The sequence below is a fragment of the Macrotis lagotis genome, chromosome X, assembly GCF_037893015.1.
Source record: "Macrotis lagotis isolate mMagLag1 chromosome X, bilby.v1.9.chrom.fasta, whole genome shotgun sequence".
Lineage (NCBI taxonomy): Eukaryota > Metazoa > Chordata > Mammalia > Peramelemorphia > Peramelidae > Macrotis > Macrotis lagotis.
In genome coordinates, this window is record NC_133666.1 from 305,705,822 (window position 1) to 305,731,406 (window position 25,585).

Below are 25,585 nucleotides of genomic sequence, written 5' to 3' on the forward strand. Positions count from 1 at the left end.
ATATGTTAAACATGATTATACATGTACAATCTATATAAGATTGGTTCCTGTCATGGGAAGAGATCGAAATGGAGGATAGGAATGATAGGAGTGATAGGAATGGAGGGTGATAGAAAAATATGGAACTTGACTTATAAAAGAATAAATGTTGAAAACTCCCTCTCCATGTAATTGGAAAAAATAAAATTGACCAAAAAAAAGATATGGTACACCTATTAACATGTCAGACATTGTATGAAGTGCTTTACAAAGATTATGATATTTGATCTTCAAAACAACCCTGAAGATATTATAGGTGTTATTATTATCACTATTTTACAGTTAAGGAAACTGGAGCAGGCAGAAATTAAATGACTTGCCCAGGGTCACACAGCTGGTAAGTACCTGAAGTCTGACTTAAACTCCAGTGTTAATAACTCTAGACTTCAGATCCTATCCACTCCAGTTACCCAGATACCTCTTAGGTGGTCATATCTGGACAAGTAAAATTCTACTTTTAAGAAAACTGACAAACTATCAATATTGTTTCTTTGAAATAAGTTAAAATGGAAATTTATTATACAAACAATAGGGGTATTATTTAACTTGATTTTTTTATTTATTAAGTAAGTTAATTCCTCTGTTATCTCTCCCCTCACCTTATCCACTATTCTTTGGTGGAGAGAGAGAGAGAGATGGGGAAACAGAGTTCTATACCTGAGGTTTCATCATTGTATAAAACTCTTTGTAGGGAAATGCCATCACCAGCTCAACTTGTCTACAAGGATAATTGTCACTCAGCTATCACATGTCCTAGACAGAACATGAATCCGGAGGTCCTGACCCTAAGGTCACTCCCTATTTACTATAACTGATTTTGTATTGACCATTTTCATGTCTCCTAAATTCCTTCCCATTACTTCCATTCTACTCCCCACAGAGCCTCCAGGATTCAATTAGAGTTTGATACAATAGATCTCTGTATTGATTGTTTCTATTACTATTCTCCTTATCCTTGTCCATTGAAATGCTTTTATCCTCCAAAAGCCAACAAGTTTCATCTCCATAAAGTCTTCCTTGTCACCCCAGCTTCTCAGATTCCCTATAACCCAGAAAGTCTGAATAGCACAGTTTAGCACTGGATGTGCAGTATTGCTATGGTGTTCTTTGACTGTTCATTATGAGTATGTTTTGCTTTAATTAATCAATCAATCAACAAGCACATAATTAGTTCTTACTATGAGCCAGACATAGGGCTTGGCATCAGGAGACAAAAACAAAAATGAGACCATCCATGTCATCCTACAAGGGAATAATGAAGAGGAAAAGGAGTTCGGGGATTATGAGTGGAGCATTAGAGCAATAAATTGCCTTGTTTTTGTTTTGCTCTCTAATATCAATGGTAGTATTGTTTGGAATATTGTTCAGAGAGCAAGAGGTGAAAAGTCAGGGCTGGATATAGGGATGCTCAGGGGATTATAAACTCTGTGGCCTGGAAGATGGCAAGATGCCCACTTTAATCTGGAGGTCTGAGACCGACTAGAAATAGAGGGCCATGGTCAGAATTAACTCACCCTCTCTTCCAAACTGTTCTGTCCTAGGACAAGGTCCCCAAGGAGTAGATTAATTTCCCTCCTCCCCTCTTCCAGAATCACTGGAGGTCCAGGTCTAGAGATTTCTCTTTCTAGTATACAAAGCTAGCAGCAAGATGGAGAGATTCTCACACTGGCTTATCTAAGGCAAACCTTAGCAGCACCTTCTCCTCTGGGTACACAGATGATAGCTAGAATCTCAATTGGATTTGGCAAGTATTCGAGTTTACAGAAATCAAAGAATCACAGCGCTATTATTCTGGGTCCACTGGCTGGAAAAAAGAAAAAAGAAAGAAAAGAAGCCTAATATAGGATGGCATTTTTGAAAGCAGTATCTTTCTGAATCTCAAGTACTTGCAATGATTCTTATGACCATAGCTTATTAATCTTTGTTTTAGAAAACTAAGATCCTGCAAAAAAAATGCAGACCATTCTAAAACTGACAACACATTTTCAACTGATCTACCTGTTTTGTAATTCCCATGAGATGTGTGGTATAACGAAAAGAACACTAAACTTGGAATCAAAAAATCAAGATCCAACACAAACTCTCTAAGCTAAGACACCTGACCTCTATGAAACTGTTTCTTCATCTGTGAAACGAGAACAATTGTACCTGAACTACCTCTCTCACTGGGTTATTCTGAGGAAACTGCTTTATAATTTATTCGTATTATTAAGCCTCCTTCTTGATCTAGAAAGCTTCTATACCAACAACGGTTTTTACAAGTGCATTCAAAAAGGCAGGATGAAAAAATTATTCACTCATTCATATCAGACATTAGGTTTGGAAATTCTGACATTCTAACAACAACCTCATAAATGACTTAATTTAAAAGAACTGAAATGTCTGTCTCCTTAAACTACTCCACCAGCTTTTATGTATTCTAGTAAAAACTTGCAACCACTTTTGCATATTCAGAAACTATGTCTATTGAAAAGTTAATTCTTTATGGACTCAGAAAAGTCTGTGAAGACTCCCAATAGAAATATTACTAAAAAAATATCAAATTCTATCTTTTCATTCTTCCCTGATCTAAACAAACCAGATTCTATCTTCCCTCGTTGATGATGATGACGATGATGATGTTTGTTCTTTATTCTCAAATCAGGATGATTGGAGATAACCCTAGAAAAGCTGAAAGGGACCTTAAAGGTTAACCAAAGCATGACTCCCTGTTAAATGTTCATTCACCTTCCATTGAAAGATCCTCAGTGATGGAGAGCATATAAGCTAAAAGCATGGCCTAGGGTAGCCAGAAGTGGACTTGGAATCAGGATGATGTGGGTTTAAATTCCACCTCAAATGCTTCCTAGCTGTATGACTTAGTTAAGTCACTTGATCTCTCTCGGTCTCAGTTTTCATATCTATAAAATTAGGAAGAGAATACTGGCACTTAACTCACAGGGTTCTTATGGGAATTAAATGAGATGATATATGCAAAGCATTTTTTCACCTTAAAGCGAAACTTAAATATTAACATTATTGTCAATCAGTCAATAAACATTTGTTAAGGACATACAACTATTGTGTGGCAAAGAAGCTCAGGGTCCAGGAGGGGAGAGACAACATGCAAACAACTATACACACAAAAAAGCTATATTCAGGATAAATTGGGCATAATTAACAAAAAGAAAGCCCTAGGAGCAGCTAGGTGGTGCAGTGGATAGAGCACTGGCCTTGGAGTCAGGAGGACCTGAGTTCAAATCCGAGCTCACACACTTAATAATTATCTAGCTGTGTGACCTCATTGCTTTGCAAAAAAAAAAAAGGGCCCTAGAATTAAATGGGACTAGGAAAAGCTTTGTGTCAATGGTGGGATTTTGGGTGTAATGTAATCAGCAGGAAAGCAAAGAGGTGGAGATGAAGAGGAAGAGTATTCTAGGTGCCCAGAGTGGGGAGATGGAGTCTGGTTCAAGGAACAAATAGGAGGTCAAAGACATTGGGGAAAGGGGGGCAGGGAAGTTTAAGGAATAAGAAAACTGGAAAGATAAGGGATGGGATGGGATGGGATGGGAATTGTTTCTGTTATTGTTAGCAAAATTGATAACTCCACATTCAACTAGCTTTAATTGTTAGGAAATGCTTATGAAATTTTAGCCATAAGGTTGCCTCCTTTCTGAATGAAGGGGATCTTGGATTCTCAGAAACAGTAACAGGGAAACACAAACCTGAAAATTGTATCCTGGTTGACTGAAAAGACAGGTTCCAATGAGGGAATCATTTCTGTATCATTTATGTAGTTAACATTTTCTTAGAAGGAAGATTAAAATTAGTCCAAAGCTAGAAGAAAGAATAAGTATAAGAAGATATGGCACAAAATGGAGGCATGACCAATTTTATAAGTTGTTGATGCAGAAAATAGGGGAATGGATAAGAGAATAGATATCAACATGGGCTACAATCATTTTCTAAGAAAGTTTAATAGATCTAAGTCAGTTGTCACTACTAAGAGAACTAAGGGTAAAGTTAAGTATGAAAACCTAGAAACTCAGACAGCAAACACTTCATTTTCTAGCCAACCAGAGAAATGTCAACAAAGGACAATACTGTTTTAGAACATAAACTCATCTGCAGTATGTTAATGAGGAGAATGGCAAGAGAGTCTGAAAAGTATTGTCCCATAAAACTATAAGAAGCAGTGAATGGAAAAAGAAAATTCATAGGTAGATTGATGAGAAATCAAATATTCCTGAGGACATCTAAAGGTGAAATTAAGATGTTTGACTATATTTATATTTAAATTATCTCACTCTAAGAACAACAGCAGAGGCATGGTATTTTATATGTAATGTCGGAATAGTCGATCAACTGTCCTTCAGTAAAGTAAATTTAAAGTAAATTAGTAAAGTAAAATTAGCCCTAGAGAAAATATGGAGTGAGTAGCTACATTAGAAAGAGGAGGTACCTGCTTTAGGAGACACAATTTTAAGGGCATTGGGAAATTAATTTTTTTAAAGACTTTAAGAGAAGAAAATGCCAAAAGTTATGAACAATAAAAGATATTGTGGTGGAATTAAATTTGAAGTTAATCCTGTATTTTCCCACAATATAATTATTTATAAATTACATGCTTATTCATAGAATAAATCCATGTTGCAAGTGACTTTTGTAACCTAAAATTTTTCTTTGTCAAGACTTTCAGATCACATATTCAATAAGATGAAAGACAAGGCATTTCCTCTGGTCCTTATGACCTCTGAAACCAATTCAAAAATAGAAACTATGCACTAAAGATAAAGCAATTCCACCTGTTTCCACAGATTAGTATGCCAAGATTTTAAGGATTCTGTGGATTTCTAAGAGAATGAATTAAAAGAGAAATAAAAATGTGAAAGCAGAACTTGTTGACTGAACAGCAAAAATAATCAGTAGAATATAAAAACCTGAACCAATGGTGTCAGATCTCACCAAAGAAACAAAAGAGAACATATCTGACTAGGAATACAAATTCAAAAAAATGAAGATAAATCTGGAAAAAAGAAATAATATTTTTTAAAAGCATAATCACATTACTGGGAAAACATGCTGATTTTAATAACAGGATATGTACAGATAACCTAAGGGTTATAGATGTCCCAGAAAACACAAAAAGTTAAAAACCATTAATATTGATGAAAGAAATAATACAAGAAAATTTTCTAGGATGTTTGAATGTAGAAAACAAGATCAAACAACTCTATGATGCAAATCTAAAACACATAGTTAAATTTAAAAGTACAAATAAGAATTTTTGCAAGTGATCAGCACAAAACCTTCAAATATAAATAAAAATAAAGGAAATTTAAATAACTCAAGACTATTTTGTACCTATCAGAAATCCCAGGAGGGAATGAAATAATGTGTTCTGAAGATAAATGACTTCAAGATGCCTAAGGCAACCTATTCTGTAAATCTAAACCTAACAATCAATGGAAGGGGAAAATGGATGTTCAATAACATTACTAGAAAGAAAAGTGGATCTGAAAAAAAACTTTCTCAAATATTCCAGATAACAAAAATTCGAGAAGTACAATAGAGAAAATAAATTCCACAGCTGAGGAAAAACCACAAAATAACAGAGAAACTTTTAAGAGATTCCTTTCAAAATGTACTAAGAAACTATGATAAAGATAATGGTAAAGAAAGTTGAAACATCATGAACTAAACCCACCTATAGGGTGATGTTTGCAAGGCTTAGTCCATGATTAACCCATGGAGTGAATCAATGTTTTATTGTGGGCCTAAATTACAGAATGGAAAGGTACATAAAATGAAAGGGAAGGAAAAAATGATAGAAGGGAATATATGCTGTAACTTAATCAAATCAAAGACTAAGAAGGGAAAATAATCCCTGTAAATCTTTCCCTGTAATATATCCCTGTAAATAATCCCTGTAAATAAGGTAATCTACAGGCAAAAAAAGTAAGGAGACAAAGAGAGGGATTGATTGGAAAAGGAGTAAAGGAAAAAACTTGTTTCAATGGTGGGAGAGGATACCACTGATGAATGCTTCTACTGGAGAAGAATATAAAGTAAGAAGGGGAACTTACAATGGTTAATACTGCAGGGATTTTATGCTTCTAGAGATGATTTTTTCCTGTTTCAGGAGAAGGGGAATCAGACAGAGATCCTGAAGGCAACTGATACCCAGAAGAGTGAGAAAGTCAATAACATCTCTATGATCTACAGTAATTGCTATTTCTAAGAGTGAGGCATAACCCAAAAGGGTGCAAGATCTACCAGGCAATAACAGAAACTATTTGGATGAGAGAACTCAAAATTGTCATTTCAAAACTTAAAGATATGGAAAATAAAAAGATAAAGATCATGAATCAAACAATAAAAGTCTAGACTAGATAGAAAGGAAAGATAAATAATGAAGAGAATGAGGGAAAGAATTGTTTTTTTAGGGAAAAAGGAATGGAAAATGAAACTTTAAAAACTAGTGAACAAAAGAAATTGAGATAAGGAAAAGAACAGAAATTCTACTTTACTTAACTTGAAAGGGGAAAAATGGGGAAAATTAAATAATTAGATAAAAGCAAGACAGAAAATGGAACTAAGAAATAAAACTCTGAAAGAAGGGAAAGGGAATATAAAACAGGGCTTGAGGGCGAAAGGAATAGAAGAGTCTTAAAATAGATTAAGCTAAAATAACTTAAGACAGTACTGTGTTTACAGAGGAAGAGGGGAAAAAATTCCTAATCTAGAGGGGAAAAAACCCCACCCAATACCAGAGGAAAATGGATTTAAATATAACTCTAATTCTCATAACTTTAAATGTGAATAAATTTTAAAATCCAAGAAAATAAAAAAGATTGGATAAATAAAACTGAATATTCTTTTGCTTGCAAAACCCAACATATTTAAAAATGATTTACACAGAATAAAAAGAAGATGCTGTAAAAAATTTACTCTGCATCTAGGGAAGCCCCAAAGGCAAGAGTTTCAATTGTGCTTTCAGACAAAATAAAAACAAAGTTTCAAATAAAAAAAGGGATAAACAAGGAAACTACATTATGCTGAAAGGAACCATAGACAACAAAGTAATATCAGTATTAAGCTTATATGCTCCAAATGCTTTAGCACCTAAAGTCATGAAGGAAATCTTAATTGAGCTGCAAGAAAACAGTAACACAATAGGAACAGGAGATCTAGCTCTCTCTCTCTCTCTCTCTCTCTCTCTCTCTCTCTCTCTCTCTCTCTCTCTCTCTCTCTGTCCCTCTATTTTGGATAAGTATAAAAGAAATATATTTTAAAAAGGAAAATATTGAACTGAACAAATTATTGAAGAAACTTGAACTAAAAGACAGAAACATTTAAATGGAACTAAAAAAGAATATGTATATTTCTTAGAATCATATGAAACTTTTGCAAATATTGAGCATGTATAAGGGTGCAGAGATATTGCAAACAAATGTAAAAGGTCAGAAGCAGTAAAAATACCTTTTTCAAACCATAATCCAATGTAAATAGTAACCAGTTCAGGGAGCACAAAAGTAAGAGGCCTAAATGAATATTTAACAATGAAATCCTAGATTGTTTATATGTCAAAGAATGAATTATAGCAATAATTAAAATTATGAAAAAGAAAATTATAGTAATGATACAACATACCAAATTTTCTGAGTTGCTGCTAAAACAATCCTTAGGGGGAAAATAAAATTCCTGCAAATATACAACAAATTTAAAAAGATTCTAATTAATAGACATTTTTAAAATTAGAAAGTCAACAAATAAGTAAGCATAAAATAGTCACAAAAATGGAGATATTAAAAATTAGAGGAGAAATTAAACTGGAAAAACCAAAAAAACTATAGAAGTGGCAAATAAAAATTGGTTTTAAAAAAACTAACAAAATTGATAGACATTTAGTCAATCTGGTTAAAAAGATAGCAGAAAATCAAATCAACAAACAACAAGAAGCATGGTAAAATCACAGCAAAAGAAGAAATATAAAACAATAATCAGAATTTATTTTATACAAATACAAGCTAACAAAATTAAAAACACAAAAGAAATAAAGCAATACCTTTAAAAGTATGAGGCAACTCAGATCAAATAATTTTCACATTGTAAGATTCAAGTCATTGTTTCAGTTGTCCAGATCTTTTTGTATACCATTTATATCATCCTATATATTATCTCTCCAATCCTATCATATTATTTTTAATCTATGTCATCATTGAAAAATATTAATAAAATGTGGTCAGTAATAAAACCCTGTGTATACTTTTTATACTAGAGAACCAACTCCACTGAGGTTAACTTTGATCCATCAATCAATATGTTTTGGATAACCAAAACTAGGTTTTGGTCTGCCTCATTGGATGATCATCAATCCAACTTGTCCACAAGAAAAAAATGTTCTCCTATGCCTTTGTGAAATACAGAAATATTATGACTGTATCAATTCCCTAATTTATCTAATTTTAAAATATCAAAATAAAAAATAAGCTTAGCCTGGCAAGATTTAAATGTTCTAATGAACCCATGCTGGCTTGTAGTAGTAACCAGCCCTTTCTCAGAGATCAGCAATCATTCTTTAATATTAGGAAAAGTTTCTTGTTGCTGCCAGGGATGCAAAACAAAAATTAACTACCTCTGTCATTCCTATCCGGCTATGTTTTGTGAGATTTGTCTAGGCAAGCATGGGACAAAAATATGGCACTATTTGGAAAAAAAAATTCTAATCCCAACCAAGAAAAAAAAAAAAGAAAAGAAGAAACTGAATTCAAAGAACAAGATACTGAGGCAGAAACAAAGGAATTTTTAAAAATAGAATTCATCTATATCTCAGGGATTTCATTGCATTTTTTCTGGTTACTTTGGTGTGGCTATGATTCTATTTAACTAAAAAAAAAAAAAAATGCTTCAATAGGCCCTGAGACTTTAGCTAAAAAATATGAAATGTTGAGGAGAGGGTGTACAACAGCAGCATCACAGGAGATGGCAGCAGAGAGCAGAAGGTCTGAAGAAAGCAACCAGAGGTAAACAGCAGCAGAAGCCCATGAAGCAGAAAATTGCAATGCATTCAAGAGGGGCCAGCTGTGAAGACCACTGCCTTCTAGTCCAGCACCCATTAGTGCAATAACATCCTCAGAACAGCGGATGGCATCATTGGCTCTGTGGGGGAGCAGGAAGTGGCAGTACCAGAAGTAGATGTTTCTATCTCGACAGATTCTTAGAAGGTCCCCTACCAGTGCCCCTTGGCCACATGTTTCCCTTGTCACCAGGGCCATAGAAAATCTGTTGAAGACTATGTTCCTATTCCCATAAATGTATTGGGAAGAGATATTTCCCCTGTCATCTATTTCATTATGCTATTTAATTAAATATAATTTGCTCTGAACTTATGTGTCTTTCTGTTATTCTGTAAAAAGACCAGCAGGGACCACAAGAACTCTGACTTTGAAGAGATATTGACCCAAAGTGGATCTTAAGCATAGGCTAGCCATCAATTGGGGAATGACTGAACAGCTCTAGGAGTTCTGTTTTAGACAATGCTATCCACATCCAGAAGAAGAATAAAACCAACCAAACAAAACAAACTACAGAATCTAAATGAACACTTTTAAATTTTTTTCTTAGATTTTTTTCTATTTCATGTTTTTTTCTTTTCCCTTAGTCTTAATTCCTCACATAAAAATGGCTAATCTGTAATGTTAAACACAAATGTACAATATTCACCAGACTGCCACTGAGGGGAGTGAGATGGGAAGGAAGGATGGAAGGAAATTATGTATATAAATATGATATGCATGTAGGTGAATGCTAAAAAATTTTCATAACATATAATGGGAAAAATAAAATAAAATATCAATTTAAAAATGGACTAGCTTTCAAAGGGGTCATGATTAAGGAAGGTCTGGCTACTTAAATCATTCTAACTTACTGGTTAGAGTTTGCAAATTGTATATTCTGCCATTTTTTTGAAATTAGGAAGATGTTAATCGACTGATATTCTTTCTTTTCCAGGTTGAAAACCTTTCTCTTACAGAAAAATAATTAATAAATGCTTATTGATTAATAACAATAAACACTGTTATATAGAGGTTTAAGGTTACAATGTTGTTTCATGTTTTACCTATCATTATCCCATTTACCTTCAAGGTGTCTATCTCCATAATACCTAATGCATAGTAGCTTGTATGTCCTAGGTGTTCAATAAATGTTTATTGGATTAAGTCTTTTTTTCAAAGAAACTTAGTGAATGAATGATAGAGCATTTATTAATCACTTGTGAGATACAAATACATAAAAGTAAACAAAATCCTCAATGATCCTATCTTTTTTTTTATTAAAGATTTTATTTGAGTTTTACAGTTTTTCTCTCAATCTTACTCCCCCCCCCCCCCCCCATGGAAAGCAATCTGTCAGTCTTTTTTTTTTTTAGGGTTTTTTTTTTGCAAGGCAAATGGGGTTAAGTGGCTTGCCTAAGGCCACACAGCTAGGTAATTATTAAGTGTCTCAGACGGGATTTGAACCCCAGTACTCCTGACTCCAGGGCCAGTGCTTTATCCACTGTGCTGTCAGTCTTTATTTTGTTTCCATGTTATACACTGATCTAAATTGAGTGTGATGAGAGAGAAATCACATCCTTAAGGAAGAAACAAAAAGTATAAGAGATAAGATCAGATAATAAGATATCTGTTTTTTTTCTAAATTAAAGGGAATAGTCCTTGAACTTTGTTCAAACTCCATGGCTCTTTATCTGGATACAGATGGTATTCTCCATTGCAGACAGCCCAAAATTGTCCCTGGTTGTTGCGCTGATGGAATGAGTGAGTCCATCAAGGATGTTCAACATCACCCCCATGTTGCTGTTAGGGTGTATAGTGTTTTACTGATTCTGCTCATCTCACTCAGCATCAGTTCATGGAAATCCCTCCAGACTTCCCTGAATTCCGATCCCTCCTGATTTCTAATAGGAACAATAGTGTTCCATGGCATACATATACCATAGTTTGTTAAGCCATTCCCCAACTGAAGGAAATTTACTTGATTTCAAATTCTTTGCCACCACAAACAGGGCTGCTATGAATATTTTCATACAAGTGATGTTTTTACCCTTTTTCATCATCTCTTCAGGGTGTAGACCCAGTAGTGGTATTGCTGGATCAAATGGTATGCTCATTTTTGTTGTCTTTGGGGCATAGTTCCAAACTTCTCTCCAGAAAGGTTGGATGAGTTCACAGCTCCACCAATAGTGTAATAGTATCCCAGATTTCCCACAATCCTTCCAACAATGATCATTATCCTTTCTGGTCATATTGGCCAGTCTGAGAAGTGTAAGGTGGTACCTCAGAGAAGTTTTAATTTGCATTTCTCTAATAAGTAATGATTTAGAGCAATTTTTCATATGGCTATGGATTGCTTTGATCTCCTCATCTGTAAATTGCCTCCTTTGACCATTTGTCAATTGGGGAATGGCTTTTTTTTAAAAATATGACTCAGTTCTCTGTATATTTTAGAAATGAGTCCTTTGTCAGAATCATTAGTTGTAAAGATTGTTTTCCAATTTACTACATTTCTTTTGATCTTGGTTACAGGGGTTTTATCTGTGCAAAAGTTTTTTAACCTAATGTAATCGAAATCATCTAGTTTGTTTTTGGTGATGTTCTCCAACTCTTCCTTAGTCATAAACTGCTCCCCTTTCCATAGATCTGATAGGTAAACTAGTCCTTGATCTTCTAATTTGCTTATAGTATTGTTTTTTATGTCTAAATCCTGTAACCATTTGGATCTTATCTTGGTAAAGGGTGTGAGGTGTTGGTCTAATCTAAGTTTCTTCCATACTAACATCCAATTTTCCCAGCAGTTTTTAATCAAAGAAGGAGTTTTTATCCCAATAGCTGGACTCTAGGTTTATCAAAGAGCAGATTACTATAATCATTTCCTGCTATTGCTCCTAGTCTATAATGATACTATCTTATAATGGGGGAAATTATAACACAAAGGGGAACTGAAAAGGAATTAGTACAAAAGTGTGGGCTACATGTGAAGAAGCATAGATTAGAAATGATGACCAGCAAGTTACATGGTTTTGGACAAGATAAAACATAAACTCAATTTTGCTCAAAATGGTTCTGGGACAGAGCCTAAGATTCCAGTAAGAGAGGAAGTAGCTACAGCGTTTTCTTTTTCTGTTGTTGTTGTTCAGTTGTGACCTACTCTCCATGACCCTATTTTGGAGTTTTTATGGCATCACACTGGACTGGTTTGCTCTTTCGTTCTCCAACTCATTTTACAGATGAGAAAACTGAGGCAAATAGGGTTAAGTGATTTTTTTCAAGGTTATACAACTAGTAAGTGCCTGAGACTGGATTTGAACACACACATTAATGAATCTTCCTGACTTCAGGTCTGGCATTCTATCTGCTGTACCAACTAGCTGTCCCATCTTTTTTTCCCCTAGTCATTTGTGTTTCATATCAGATATTTCAATTTCTCCAAATCACACAAAGATGTGATCAGATTAACAAGGACCTGGATCAAGAATTATTACTTCAGAGAAGGACTAAAACCAAAGGAGAGATGAATGCTTTGGTCCTCAAGCTGCTGTTTCCATGAAAATGCATTTATCCTAAAGGAATAGGGGAAGAAAAAATAAAGATCATGTTTATTACATAAGATTTGATTAATGTTATCTTTGACACATTAGCTATTCTTGATAAAATTAGGCAGTATGAAGTCAGGGACCTGAAGCACTATAGTCTAATAAAAAGAAAGCCTCAGTAGTCAGCAAATTTGGGTTCTGGTTTCAGCTTTGCCTCAGATTAGTTTTGCTTTGTCAAACAAGATATTTGTTTCCATTGACCGCAGCTTGCTCATCTGTATAATTCTTGTTGTGCAGTTATTTCAGTCATTGTCTTTGTGACATGCTTTAGGGTATTCTTGGCAAAGATACTGGATGTTTTCTTCTCCAGCTCATCCAAAAGATGAAGAAACTGAGGCCAGCAACTTTAAGTGAACTTCTTAGGGTCACACAGCTAAGAAGTAAGAGCTGGATTTGAACTCAAGTTTTCCTGAGCCCAGGTCTGAAGCTCTATCCTACTATGTCACCTAGATGCCCTATCTGCATAATACAAATATTAAAAATAGCCCCAACTCATAGGAAAACACAGTAGCCATATGGTCAAAAAGTATTTATTAAACGTTGAGGACCCAATAAAATACAAAAAACAGACCCTCAAAGAGTTCACAGTCTAATCTCTAATTGGAGACATTTATTTGTTTCCAATGGCCACAGCTTGCTTCTACTTAGCAATTTTGCAAGTAACAAAAGGTGGGAGAGATAACTAACACTATATAATAGAATCAGGATACAAAAAAGGTCTCAGCAAGTGAGAGATAAGGTTGTCTATTAAGATGAAATTTAATAGGAATCTTAAAAGAGTGAAGTCTTATCCTTGGGTTCAGAAAAAAACAACAAACAAATGAAAGAAGTCACAACTAGACAACAGTTTGCTGGAAAGGGTCTAGCAGTTTTAGTAAACTGCAAGCTCAGTATGAATTAACAAAATGACATGACATTCAAGAAATCTAATGCATTCTATTTGTTCTATAAGAAACCAAGAATGGTCAGACTCTAGAAAAGCATGGAAAGAATTACAGGATCTGCTGCTGAGCGAAGGGAACAGAACCAAGTTGTAGATATTAACAACAAGATCAATTGTGAGATGATCAACCTTGATGGATGCCACTCCTCTCAGAAGTTCAGAGAGCTCAAACAATCCTGGGAGATCTGTTATAGACAATGTTTTCTTTCTAACCCTCTCATCCCAAACCCCTCATAAATTCTTCTTCATCAGATCACCTATGTTAGATATAGTCCTGTTGTGGACATTTCTTCATAAAAGATCAAATTTATTCTGAAGATCTAGAAGTAATGGGTAGGAATTGTAAAGAGGCAAATTTGGACCTTGTTTAGAAGGAATCCTGCCTCTGAAAATCACTACTATGTGAGTAAATCATATTTACCCATAAATTTGGGTAAATCGTATTACCTTCTTGTTCTTGAATTTCCTCATCTGTAAAACAGGACCAATATTTCCCTTATCTACTTTGCAAGACAATTGTGAAGAAAGTGTTTGTAAACAATAAAATACAATGTAAATGGAAGGTATTGTGGGAAGCAACATGGTGTATGATAATGATGTCATCTAAAAACAAGCATAAATTTTGTCTGTTATCCTCTAATAACAAATATAAATGTCCTCATTGTATCACTAGTCACAGAATAGAGAGGAAAAGATGGAGATCTTTAGTATAACTCATAAGGCACAAAGATCTTGAGTCAAAAGTCTTGATGAACATCAGATCCCGCCTTTTGATTTGTGCAATTGTAAAAATATACTTCTCCAAAATCTCACTTTGGGATCCGGTTCCTAGAGGACCTAATAAACACATATGTTAACCTAATTTCATTTGCTCTTTCTTGAGACAAAACTCTGGAGACTAACATATGGTAACCTAATGTTGCTTGTTCCTTATTAGGATAAACTGGAGGTTAACACATGCCAATTTCATTGTTTGTTTTTATAAACTCACCAAACTCTACAAGAATGTCAATGGGAAGGAATGCTGGTCTCAGAAACAAAGTTGGTGAGTTCAAATCCTTCTGATACTTACTAGACATGTGATCTTGGGGAAATTAATGTTCCTGGGCTTCCCTCTCCTCATTTATAAAATGAAATGAATGGATTATATGGTCTCTGAGCTCTGTTCCAGGGTCAAATGTTAAATTTTCATTGGAAACATTAACATCTAAGAAACCGGCAAGCATTTTGATTATTTTGTTGATTCTCTAGACTTAAGAAATGATAAAATGTCAATAATTTAGATAATAAATGATAAGATGTCGATAATGAAAATTAAATTTAAAAATTGTCATGTATTTTTTTCAGAGAACTTTTAAACATTTACCAGTGTGAAGTAAACATAACCAGGCATACAATTTGTAGTATAACAACATTATAATCAACTCCAAAAACCTTAGGAACTCTGATTAACACTATTACCAACACAATTGCAAAAGGTTGCTAATGAAACAGGCTATCCAACTCCATACAGAGAGAGATAATAGATTGAGTACAGATTAAAGCATATTTTTTCTTTTCTTTTTTTGACATTGCTAATGCATAAATTTGTTTTGCATGATTATGAATATTTGCAATGGTTTTCTTTTTCTTGCCTTCTCAATGGAGTGGTGAGAAGGAAAAAGAGAATTCAGAACTCAAAAATAAAATAAAATTGAATTTTAAAAAGTTAACCAATTCACACCTAATTCCCAGGTCTATATCCATGTTCCTGTGATCTCCTCTACAGGAAAGTCATTGTACTAATAGCAACTATTCCAAAGTAGAAAAGACTGCCTCAGTAGGAAATAGCTACCCCAATCAATAAAGGTCTTCAGTGAAAGTCTGGAAAATGTCTTGTCACATGATACAGAGATGATTCTTAATCAGCTAGTGTCAGAGACACTAAGGTCTCTTTTCTATAATTCTGTAATATAAATTTCAGGTTAAATGATATAATATGAGAAATCACCTTGAAAGATTAAAAAATCATCACAATATAAGGGATTGTCAGTTAAAACACTAGTACAGATGTTTTTCTCCATGGCTAGCAATAGGTTCTCTATCTTCCCTCTTAGGGAATGATGACACTGTGGAGAAGAGAAAGGTTACTCAGTTTGACAAGAATACTTACCATGGTTTACCATACCTGTAGGAAAAAGTAGTTTGAAAATATTAGTATTTGAATGTATCTTGGAAACCATCTGGTTCAATACTTTTATTTTACTGATGAGAAAACTGAGTCCAAGAGACTTGTCTAAAGCCACATGGCTTTGTCAAGATCCAGATCTCCAGATTCTCAGTCCAGTGCACATTGATTTTTCTTTTAAAATTTATTTTTTTCATTCATTTGTACATGCATATTTCCAAGTTACAAAATTTCCCTCCACCCTCCCTTCCCACCCCCCTCCCCTCAACTGGGAACAGTCAGGTTAGTATTTTATATACACATTTTGTTAAACATATTTACAAATTAGTGATTTTTGGCATGAGGAATTAGGATTGAGGGAAAGGGATACTTAAGAGATAATTTTCATGAAGTGTTCATCAGATTTGAAAGGGTTGGGTTTTTTCTGTGTTTTTTTATTTTGTTTTGTTTTTCATTCTCTGGTCCAGGTTAATATAGTCCTTAACTAGTCAAATACAGTTGTCCTCACTCTCTGGGCTGTTGAGAGGAGTTGTTTCCATCAAGGTTATAATGTTGTTGATGTGTACATTATTCTCTTGGTTCTTACTCCCTTAGCTCAGCATCAGATTCCATAAGTCATTTTATGCTTCTCTAGACCCAGACCCTTTATGGTTTCTTATAGAACAAGAGTATTCCATGTACCTTAACTTGTTTAGCCATTCCCCAATTGATGGACATCCCCTCAATTTCCAATTCTCTGCCACTACAAAAAGAGCTGCTATGAATAATTTGGAAAATGTAGGACTTTCCCCATTTTTTACAATTTCTTCTGGATATAGACCTAGAATTGGAATTTCTGGGTCAATGGGTATGAACAGTTTAATTGCAATTTGGGCATAGTTCCATATTGCTCTCCAGAAAGGTTGGATCCATTAACACCTCCATCAGCAATGTCCCAATACTCCCACAACTTCTCCAACATTGATCATTTTCCCTTTTTTCTCATCTTGGCTAATCCATTTCTCCAATCAATAGTGATTTGGAGCATTTTTTCATATGATTATATATATAGCTTTAATTTCTTCATTTGAAAAATGTTCATATTCTTTGACCATTTATCAAATGGGGAATGACTTATGATCTTATAAATTTGATGGAATTCTCTATATATTTTAGAAATGAGACCTTTATCAGAACTCCTGATTGTAAAAGACTGTTTCCCAGCTTTCTGCTTTCCTTCTAATTTTGGCAGCATTGATTTTATTATTGCAAAAACTTTTTTTAATTTAATTTAGCCAAAATCATTCATTTTGCATTTTATAATGTGCTCTAATTCTTGTTTGGTCATAAATTTATCTCTTTTCCATAGATCAGATAGATAGAGTATTTTTTAGTCTATTGATCTATCTATGGTATCACTTTATGTCTAAATCCTGTACCCATTTTGATCTTATTTTGGTATATTTTAGTATAGATATACTATTTTCCAGTTTTTCCAACAATTTTTGTCAAATAGTGAGTTCTTATCCCAGAAGCTGATAAAGGGTCAGAGAAAAATAAACCAAGAACTAATTGGAAATTGAATAGCTTTATCTTAAATAAACAGTGGGTCAAACAGCAAGTAACAGAAATAATTGAAAATTATATCCAAGAAGATGATGATAATAATGAGACATCATACAAAAATGGGTTTGTCAAATAGTAGATTGCTGTAGTCATTTACTGCAGCTTCTTTTGAACCTATCCTAATCCACTATTCTATTTCTTAACCAGTATCAGGCAGTTTTGATGGCTTCTGCTTTATAGTATAGTTTTAGATCTGATAGAGCTAGGCCACCTTCCTTAACATTTTTTTTCCTTGTTATTCTTGCCCTTTTGTTGCTCCAGATGAATTTTGTTATATTTTTTTCCTAGCTCAGTAAAGTAGTTATTTGGTAATTTGATTGATATGGCACTGAATAAGTAATTTTTTATTATATTTTTATTATATTAGCTTGACCTAACCATGAACATTTGACATTTTTCATATTATTTAGACCTGACTTTATTTGGCTGAGGAGTGCTTTATAATTGTGTCATACAGTTTCCAGGTTTGTCTTGGGAGGTAGATTCCCAAGTATTTAATATAGTCTACAGTTATTTTAAATGGAATTTCTCCTTCTATCTCTTGCTCTTGGGCTTTGTGGTTCGTATATAGAAATGATGATGATTTATGTGGGTTTATTTTATATCCTGCTACTTTACTGAATTTGTTAATTGTTTTAAGGAGATTTTAGATGATTTTCTTGGCTTCTCTAGGTATACCATCATATCATCTGCAAAGAGTGAAAGTTTTTCTTCCTCTTTGCCAATTCTGATTCCTTCAATTTTTTTTTCTTCTCTTATTGCTACTGTTAGCATTTCTAACACTATATTAAACAGTAGTGGTGATTATGGGCATCCTTGTTTCACCCCTGATTTTAATGGAAATGCTTCAAGGTTATTCCCATTAAATATAATATTTGTTGATGGTTTTTAGATAGATACTATTTATTATTTTAAGGAAAACTCCATTTATTCCTAGATTTTCTAGTATTTTTAAAAGGAATGGATGTTGTACTTTATCAAAGGCTTTTTTCAGCATTTATTAAGATAATCATATGATTTCTGTTGGTTTTGCTATTGATATGTTTAATTATGTTGAATGTTTTCCTTATGTTGAATCATCCCTGACTGCCTGGTATCAGTCCAACCTGATCAGGGTGTATTGTCCTGGTAATAACTTGCTGTAGTCTCATTGCTAAAATTTTAAGACTTTTGCATCAATATTTGTTAGGGAGATTGGTCTATGATTTTTTTGTCTGTTTGGGTTCTTCCTGGTTTAGGTATCAGCACCATGTTGGTGTCATAAAAGGAGTTTGGCAGAACTCCTATTTTTAAAATAGTTTGTGTAGAATAGGAATTGTTCCTTAAATGTTTGATAGAATTAATTTGTAAATCCATCTGGGTCTGGAGACTTTTTCTGAGGGAGCTTACTGATAGTTTCTTCAATTTCTTTTTCTGAAATGGGGCTATTAAGTAATTTATTTCCTCTTCTGTTAATCTGGGCAGTTTGTATTTTTTGCAAATATTCATTCATTTCACTCAAGTTATCCAATTTATTGACATACATTTCAGCAAAGTGGCTCCAAATTATCTTTTTAATTTCTTCCTCATTGGTGCTTCACCCTTTTCATTTTTGATGCTGGTAATTTGGTTATATTCTTTCTTTTTTTTTAAATCAGATTAACCAGAGATCTTTCTATTTTATTGATTTTTTTCATAAAACCAATTCAGCTTTATTTATGAGATCAATGGTTTTCTTGCTTTCCATTTTATTAATCTCTCCCTTGATTTTCAGAATTTCTAATTTGGTATTTAATTGGGGATGTTTAATTTGGCCTTGTTTCTAGTTTTTTTAGTTGCATACTCAATTCATTGATCTCCTCTTTCTCTGTTGTATTCATATAGGCATTTAGAGATATAAAGTTTCCCCTCAAAACTACCTTGGCTGCATCCCATAAATTTTGGTATGTCTCATTATCATCATCTTCTTGGATATAATTTTCAATTATTTCTGTTATTTGCTGTTTGACCCACTGTTTATTTAAGTTAAAGGTATTTAATTTCCAATTAGTTCTTGGTTTATTTTTCCCTGACCCTTTATTATATGTATTTATTGTATCATGGTCTTATAAGTGTGTATTTATTATTTCTGCCTTTCTGCATTTGATTTTAAGGTTTTTTGCCCTAGTACATGGACAATTTTGGTGAAGGTGCCATGTACTGCTGAGAAAAAGGTATATTCTTTTCTATCCCCATTAAGTTTTCTCAGGGGTCTATCATATCTAAGTTTTCTAGGATTTCATTCCCTTCTTAACTTCCTTCTTGGTTATTTTGTTATTAGATTTATCTAGTTCTCAGAAAGGGAGATTGAGGTCTCCCATAATTAAAGTTTAGTTGTATATTTCTCCTGGTAATTCACTCATCTTTTTCCCTAGGAATCTGGATGCTATACCACTAGGTGCATACATGTTTAGAAATGTTATAGCTTCATTACCAATGGTGCCTTTTAAGAAGATGTAATTTCCTTCCTTGTGCCTTTTAATGCAATTGAGTTTTTCTTTTATTTGTCTGACATTAGGATCACCACCCCAGATGTTTTTACTTCATTTGAGGCATAATATATTTTGCTCCAACATTTTACCTTTACCCTGTGTGTATCTCTCTGTTTCAAATGTGTTTCTTGTAAATGTATTGTAGGATTCTGGTTTTTAATCCTTTCTGCTATCCACTTCTGTTTTATGGGACAGTTCATCCCATTCACATTTACAGTTAAGGTTACTAATTCTGTATTTCCCTCCATGCTATCTTTCTCCATTCATATTTATCTCTTTCCTTTTCTCTTATTCCTCCTGACCAACATTTTACTACCTTTCCCCTTTGACTTTTCTTTTAAAAATTTAAGTTTCAGTTTATTTTTGCTTATACTTTCCCTTTCCTTTTATCAGTCCCCTCTTCCCTTGTATTTCCCTTTCCCAGTCCCCCCCCCCCGCCACCCACTGTAAATTAAGTTAAATTTTTAAACCCAAGTGGGTATGTATCTTATTCCCTCACTGGGCTAAATCTATTGAATAGAATTTACTCAGCATTCACATTCTCCCTTCTTTCTCTCTAAAATTATAAATCTTTATGCCTCTTTCCTTGGTGTTATTTATCACTCTAATATTATTGATTAGGTATCATCAATCACAGTTCAATTACTTGATTGCTTGATAAGCTCCTACTGTTGTCAAGATATCATCACAGATTGTTTACTTAATTGCATCAAATTGTAATTATAATCATTTTTTACCTTACTCCTTTTCAAATATCTTTCAAGTATACACAATCTTCTTCACAAGTCAAAGTATCATCCAAAGCCATATCATTTCTTGAACTATTTGTACCTCTCCCCGCGGGCCTATTTTCTTTCACACTTAACTTCCCACTCACTAACCCTGGGTACATAACACCTTATTAAGTGAAGCAAGTCCTATTCTCTCTCCCACTTTACCTTCCCCTCCCAACCTGGGTTACTTAACCCCTTATTAAGTGAAGCACCCATTAAGTCAAACCTTGATCTAATTAAGTGAAAGAGTCTTGAAGATGAGGTCTCACCTGAGAATTTTACAAAAGATTATAAGTTACAAAGACACTGTCTCAGATCCTCACAGTTTATGATGCCCTCATTAGACAAGGCACCCTGTGATTAAAGTGAGTCAAAATATAATGAGACACTTAAGTTAAACTTAACACCCCTGCTTTTTTTTCCAGGGCTTTTTGTCTCAAACATAGTGATATCATCTTGGACCTCTTCAATTGAGAGACAAGACCCAGTTATACCCATATCCTTTAGGTTCATTCTCTTCAGTAATATTCTATCTTTTATCTTTATAGAAGTAAAGTTCTAAAGAATTAGAAGTGTTATATCTTCCCCTTTTAGGTTGTATACAATTTGAAAGCCAACTAACATTTGTTTAAAAGTTTTGTTTTTTCTGTCCCCTTTGCATTTACCTTTTTTATGTAACTCTTTATACTTCTATTTGGAGATTGACTTCTCTGTTCAATTCTGGTCCTTGTGTCAGGAAATTCCTTTATTTCATTGAACATCCATCTTTTTTCCCTGACAGTTTATACTGAATTTTGCAGGGTAGTACATTCTAGGTTGTTAATCCCAGGTCCTTAGCTCTCTGAAATATGCTATTCCAATTCTTCTGATCCTTCAGTGTTGAGAGCCTGTGTTAGTCTGATTGTATTCCTTTGTATTTGAATTGTTTCTTTTTGCTGCTTGTAATATTCTCTCCTTTATTTGAGGGTTCTAGAATTTGGCTATTAAAATCCTTTGAGTTTTTTCCTAGGGGTCTCTTTCTGGAGGGGTTCTGTGGATTCTTTCAATGGTTATATAATTATCTTTTTCTAGTAGATTTGGACAGTTTTCCCTTATAATTTCCCGCATGATGTTCTCCAGGTTCTTTTGTTGGTCCAGGCTTTCTAGTAGTCCAGTGATTCATAGATTGTCTCTTCTGGATCTATTTTCTTGGTCATTCATTTCCCCTAAAAGGTACTTTACATTTTCTTCTAATTTTTCAGCCTTTTCATTTTGTTTGATGAAATCTTGTAGTCTTGTAGATTCATTGGTTTATAATTGTTCAATTCTAATTTTTAGGATTTTATTTTCTTCAATTAGCTTCTGTGTTTACTTTTCCAGGTTTTTTCTTTGGTCAACTTTTCACAATTTTCCTGCATGACTTTCACTTCTTTTTTCCTTTTCTTCTTCCTCTCTTCTTTGGTTTTTAAATTCCTTTTTAAGCTCTTCAATGAGCTTGTGTGTTTGAGTTCAATTTATAGATTATTTTGATACTCCCTCTGAGTGATTTTTCACTGCTTTCTTCTTCAGATATGCCATAGCTATCATCTTTGTCTGTAAAATAGTTTTCTGTAATGAGCATTCTTTTAGCTTTGCTGCTCATCTTTTCCATTTTAGTTCTGTTCCTGGGGTATATGGAGTATAGATCCAAGCTTTTATTTTGCTGGGGCTGGGGTCTGATACCTGGCTTGTTATTAGTCAAGATGTTGCCTATGCAGTCCAAGCCTTGCCTTTGCAGAGGTTTTCTTTTTTCCCTCCTTTATGTCCAGTTCCAGACTTAACAGTAAGCCCAGTCCTGTCTTTTACCCCAGTGTTTTCAGGGTTCAGGCTTTGTTTGGGGTTGGGCCTCCCTGCTAGCTTGCTCTCTAGCTGCTGGGACTTCTGTTATTATTAACCTGTCAGGACCTGGATTGTACTGTGGCTAAAAGCCTCCTTCTGGTTTCCTGTTATCCTGCCTCCTGGACTTTACTTCCACTTTTCCCCCAAAGAGACAGACTTTCACTGAAGATCCTCCATCATGATGATGTCTTCAGCTGAAAACTTCTTTGAATTTTCTCTTTTTTTTGGTGGGATCTGTAGTGTGAATGTCAGAGCAGAGGCTTCATTTATCTTTGATAGGAAAAGCTCCAGGATCATGTTAGCTTCTAGCTGTCATCTTGGCTCCACCCCAGAAGTTAGTGCACTTTGATTTTAGAAACTCCATGAAGGGTTCCCATCTCTCCCTATAAATTCCTTCTTACTCTTTTGTTTGCTTCCTTTCTTTCTCTCTCTCTCTCTCTCTCTCTCTCTCTCTCTCTCTCTCTCTCTCTCTCTCTCTCTCTCTCTCTGTCTCTCTCTCTCTCTCTCTGTCTCTCTCTCTCTGTCTCTCTGTCTCCTCTGTCTCTGTCTCTGCCTCTGTCTCTTTCTGTCTCTCTCTCTCACATACATACACACACACACACACACACACACACACACACACACACACACATACAAATATACGCTTTTGGATCTAGAGTCAGAAGACTTGGATTCCAATTCTACTTCTGACACTCACTACCTGTGTGACCTTGGACAAGCCATTTAATTTTCCCAGGTTTTAATTGCTTCATATGTAAAAATGAAAAAGGTTGAACTAGATGGCCTGTAAAGTCTCTTCCACTTCTAGAGTATGATCCTATGAAGATCACTGATGCTAGAAATTCCTTAACTTAGAGGCAAAGCCATTCATTCCATCATGAAAAATAGATTGTACCCAAGGATTCCCCTGGTATACAGTGATATTTTCACACCAAGAGATAAATAACAGATATTAGAATCTTTTTTTTCCAGAACTTGTCTTGGTTAGGGAAGGATGGGTCAATAATGGGAACAATTCAAAGAGTAACAGCCCCTGAGAAATTCCAAATAAACTTCCTCTGCTAACTTCACAGCTGTATCTAAGTTTTGTGTTTTTCCAAAAAGTCACAGACCCAGATCACTGTGGCACCACAGGGGACCTGTAAATAAATTCCCCCTTCTGAAAGCTGTAACAGGTGCCCAAGGCTGTTAACTGACTTAAGGACACCGAAGTGATAAATCAGAGAGCTGGAATTTGAACACAGGTCCACTGATGGTTCAGCCCATGGTCTTCTTTCTGAGGTATGTGCTCAGATTAAGTTTCTGCCCACTTTCTCTCAAGAAAGAATGAATGATCATCCAATGGGAGATAAGATGCCCTAGGCATTGAAAAGGAACACTAGGAAGAAAGGAAGAGGTTGCTTTTCTATTTGTCCTCTACTCTCCTGAAGGAACCGAGACAAAGACAGTGAACAGGGCAGGTAGAGGAGGCAGCTGTGATAATTAGCCAACAGATTGAATAAGTAGTGAGAATGAGAGGAGACAAGCCTTCAGACACTGGTCTCTACAACTTCATTCCCACATGTGAAAAGTATCAAGTCACCTTGGAACAGGAAAGAAATCAAAGGCTTTCTCCTGGAGGAGAGTCATATAAAACTGCCCAAGAACAGAGATGAGCCTTCAAGTCACCTCTATGCTGTATTTCCTCAGAGTAAGAAATACTTCTATTTCTTTTAATCAATCTTTCTATATGAAGAAGAAAAAAGAGACATTTGCATAAGGAAATGTGAGACAGTGGTAAAGATGATAGATTTTGTCTCACTTGGCAGGAAATACCAGGGTAAGTGAATTCTTTCTCCTTGGATGCTAATACAGAGTTCGTTTTCACACAAATCAGAAGACTCAAATTCCTTAGATTATCTTCCGGGTGGCCAGTAGATCTTTTTATTCAAAATGTCTATTGCTTATTATCAGATTCTCATGACAGGGAAAGATGTAGATGAGATAGACTACATTAGCCAACTGGGGTTTTACCACACCATAAGGAATTTGGGGACATCAGTCAATTCTCTATAGTTCATGGAGAAAGTGGCAGATGGCATGACTTCCTTAGAGGGCTGGTCTATCTGGATTACCTCATTTTGTTTGGAAAGTTGTTGGAAGATATGAGGAATGACAGTTGAAGGTACTATCTCTACTGGAGACAATTATCCAATTGGTTTTGCAAAGCATTAAAAAAAATGGCTCTCACAATCCCTTAATGTGGAATAAATACTGATTCTGAAAAGATAGATACTCCTTTATTTGGCCATGCCTAAAGAATTATCTGAGCTAAAGACATTTGAGGCACTGAATGGCTATTTTTCAGAGATGGGTGAAAAAAATTCCCATTGTGGCCAAGACCTTTGATGCCTGCCAGGATTTATTTTGAGAAAGGACAATAGTTGACATGACAGAATTTAAACATTTACAATTATACCTTACTCTCCCCAAGGCAATTCTCAGCCAGAATATTTCAATTACATACTGTGTTAAATATACTGTAGACACTTAGAACTGAGCAAAAGATCCAGGGAGGTCAGAAAATGACAATTTATTTTGTTTTTTGGGTTTTTTGTTTTATTTTTTTTGTTTCATTAGTGCCTTTTGGGTAATTTTTACATCCTGTCATTTTTCTGATCAGCCTCCCTTCCCAAATAAAGTCTTTATAAAAAAAGAAAAGCAGTGGAAAAAACCAACCATATCGGCAGGGTTTGCCATATTCTATATCCATAGTTCCTCACTTTTGTTTCATCACTTCTCTACCTGGACTAAAAATGTCCATTGCATAAAATCTGTGATTCAGACAGCTGTTAATGTTCTTTGCATTTATTATTATTATTGTTATTGTGCATAGTGTTATCTTGATTCTGCTTTCTTTTTTCAATCTCTATTTGTAAAAATATCTTCCAGTATTTCTCTGGATTCTTCATGTTTACTGTTTCTTGAGGAACTATAATAGTCTTTTACCTTCAAACTCCTCAATTCATTTAATCATTCCCCAATTAATGGGCATTCAATTTATTTTTGCTACCACAA

General features: G+C 34.5%; 1 protein-coding gene across 5 annotated transcripts in view; it reads right to left on the minus strand.

The window, feature by feature from the left end:
• Positions 1-25,585, minus strand: part of SKA1 (spindle and kinetochore associated complex subunit 1) — a 136,641-nt gene that overhangs the window by 5,653 nt on the left and 105,403 nt on the right. Inside the window, exons 6-7 of one of the 5 annotated variants that reach the window (XR_012471390.1) lie at positions 7,672-7,722; positions 1,725-1,843 (exon numbers count right to left, since the gene is read on the minus strand). The exons of 1 other annotated variant lie outside the window; for it this stretch is intronic. Coding sequence is in view for 2 of the 4 variants with exons in the window: in XM_074200366.1 (XP_074056467.1) it covers positions 15,657-15,724 (68 nt within the window). In the remaining 2 variants the exon portion in view is untranslated. Of the gene's footprint in view, positions 1-1,724; positions 1,844-3,743; positions 3,856-7,671; positions 7,723-15,628; positions 15,725-25,585 lie in introns of those variants that run through there. 3 more of the 5 variants (XR_012471389.1, XM_074200370.1, XM_074200366.1) reach the window with 3 other exon arrangements.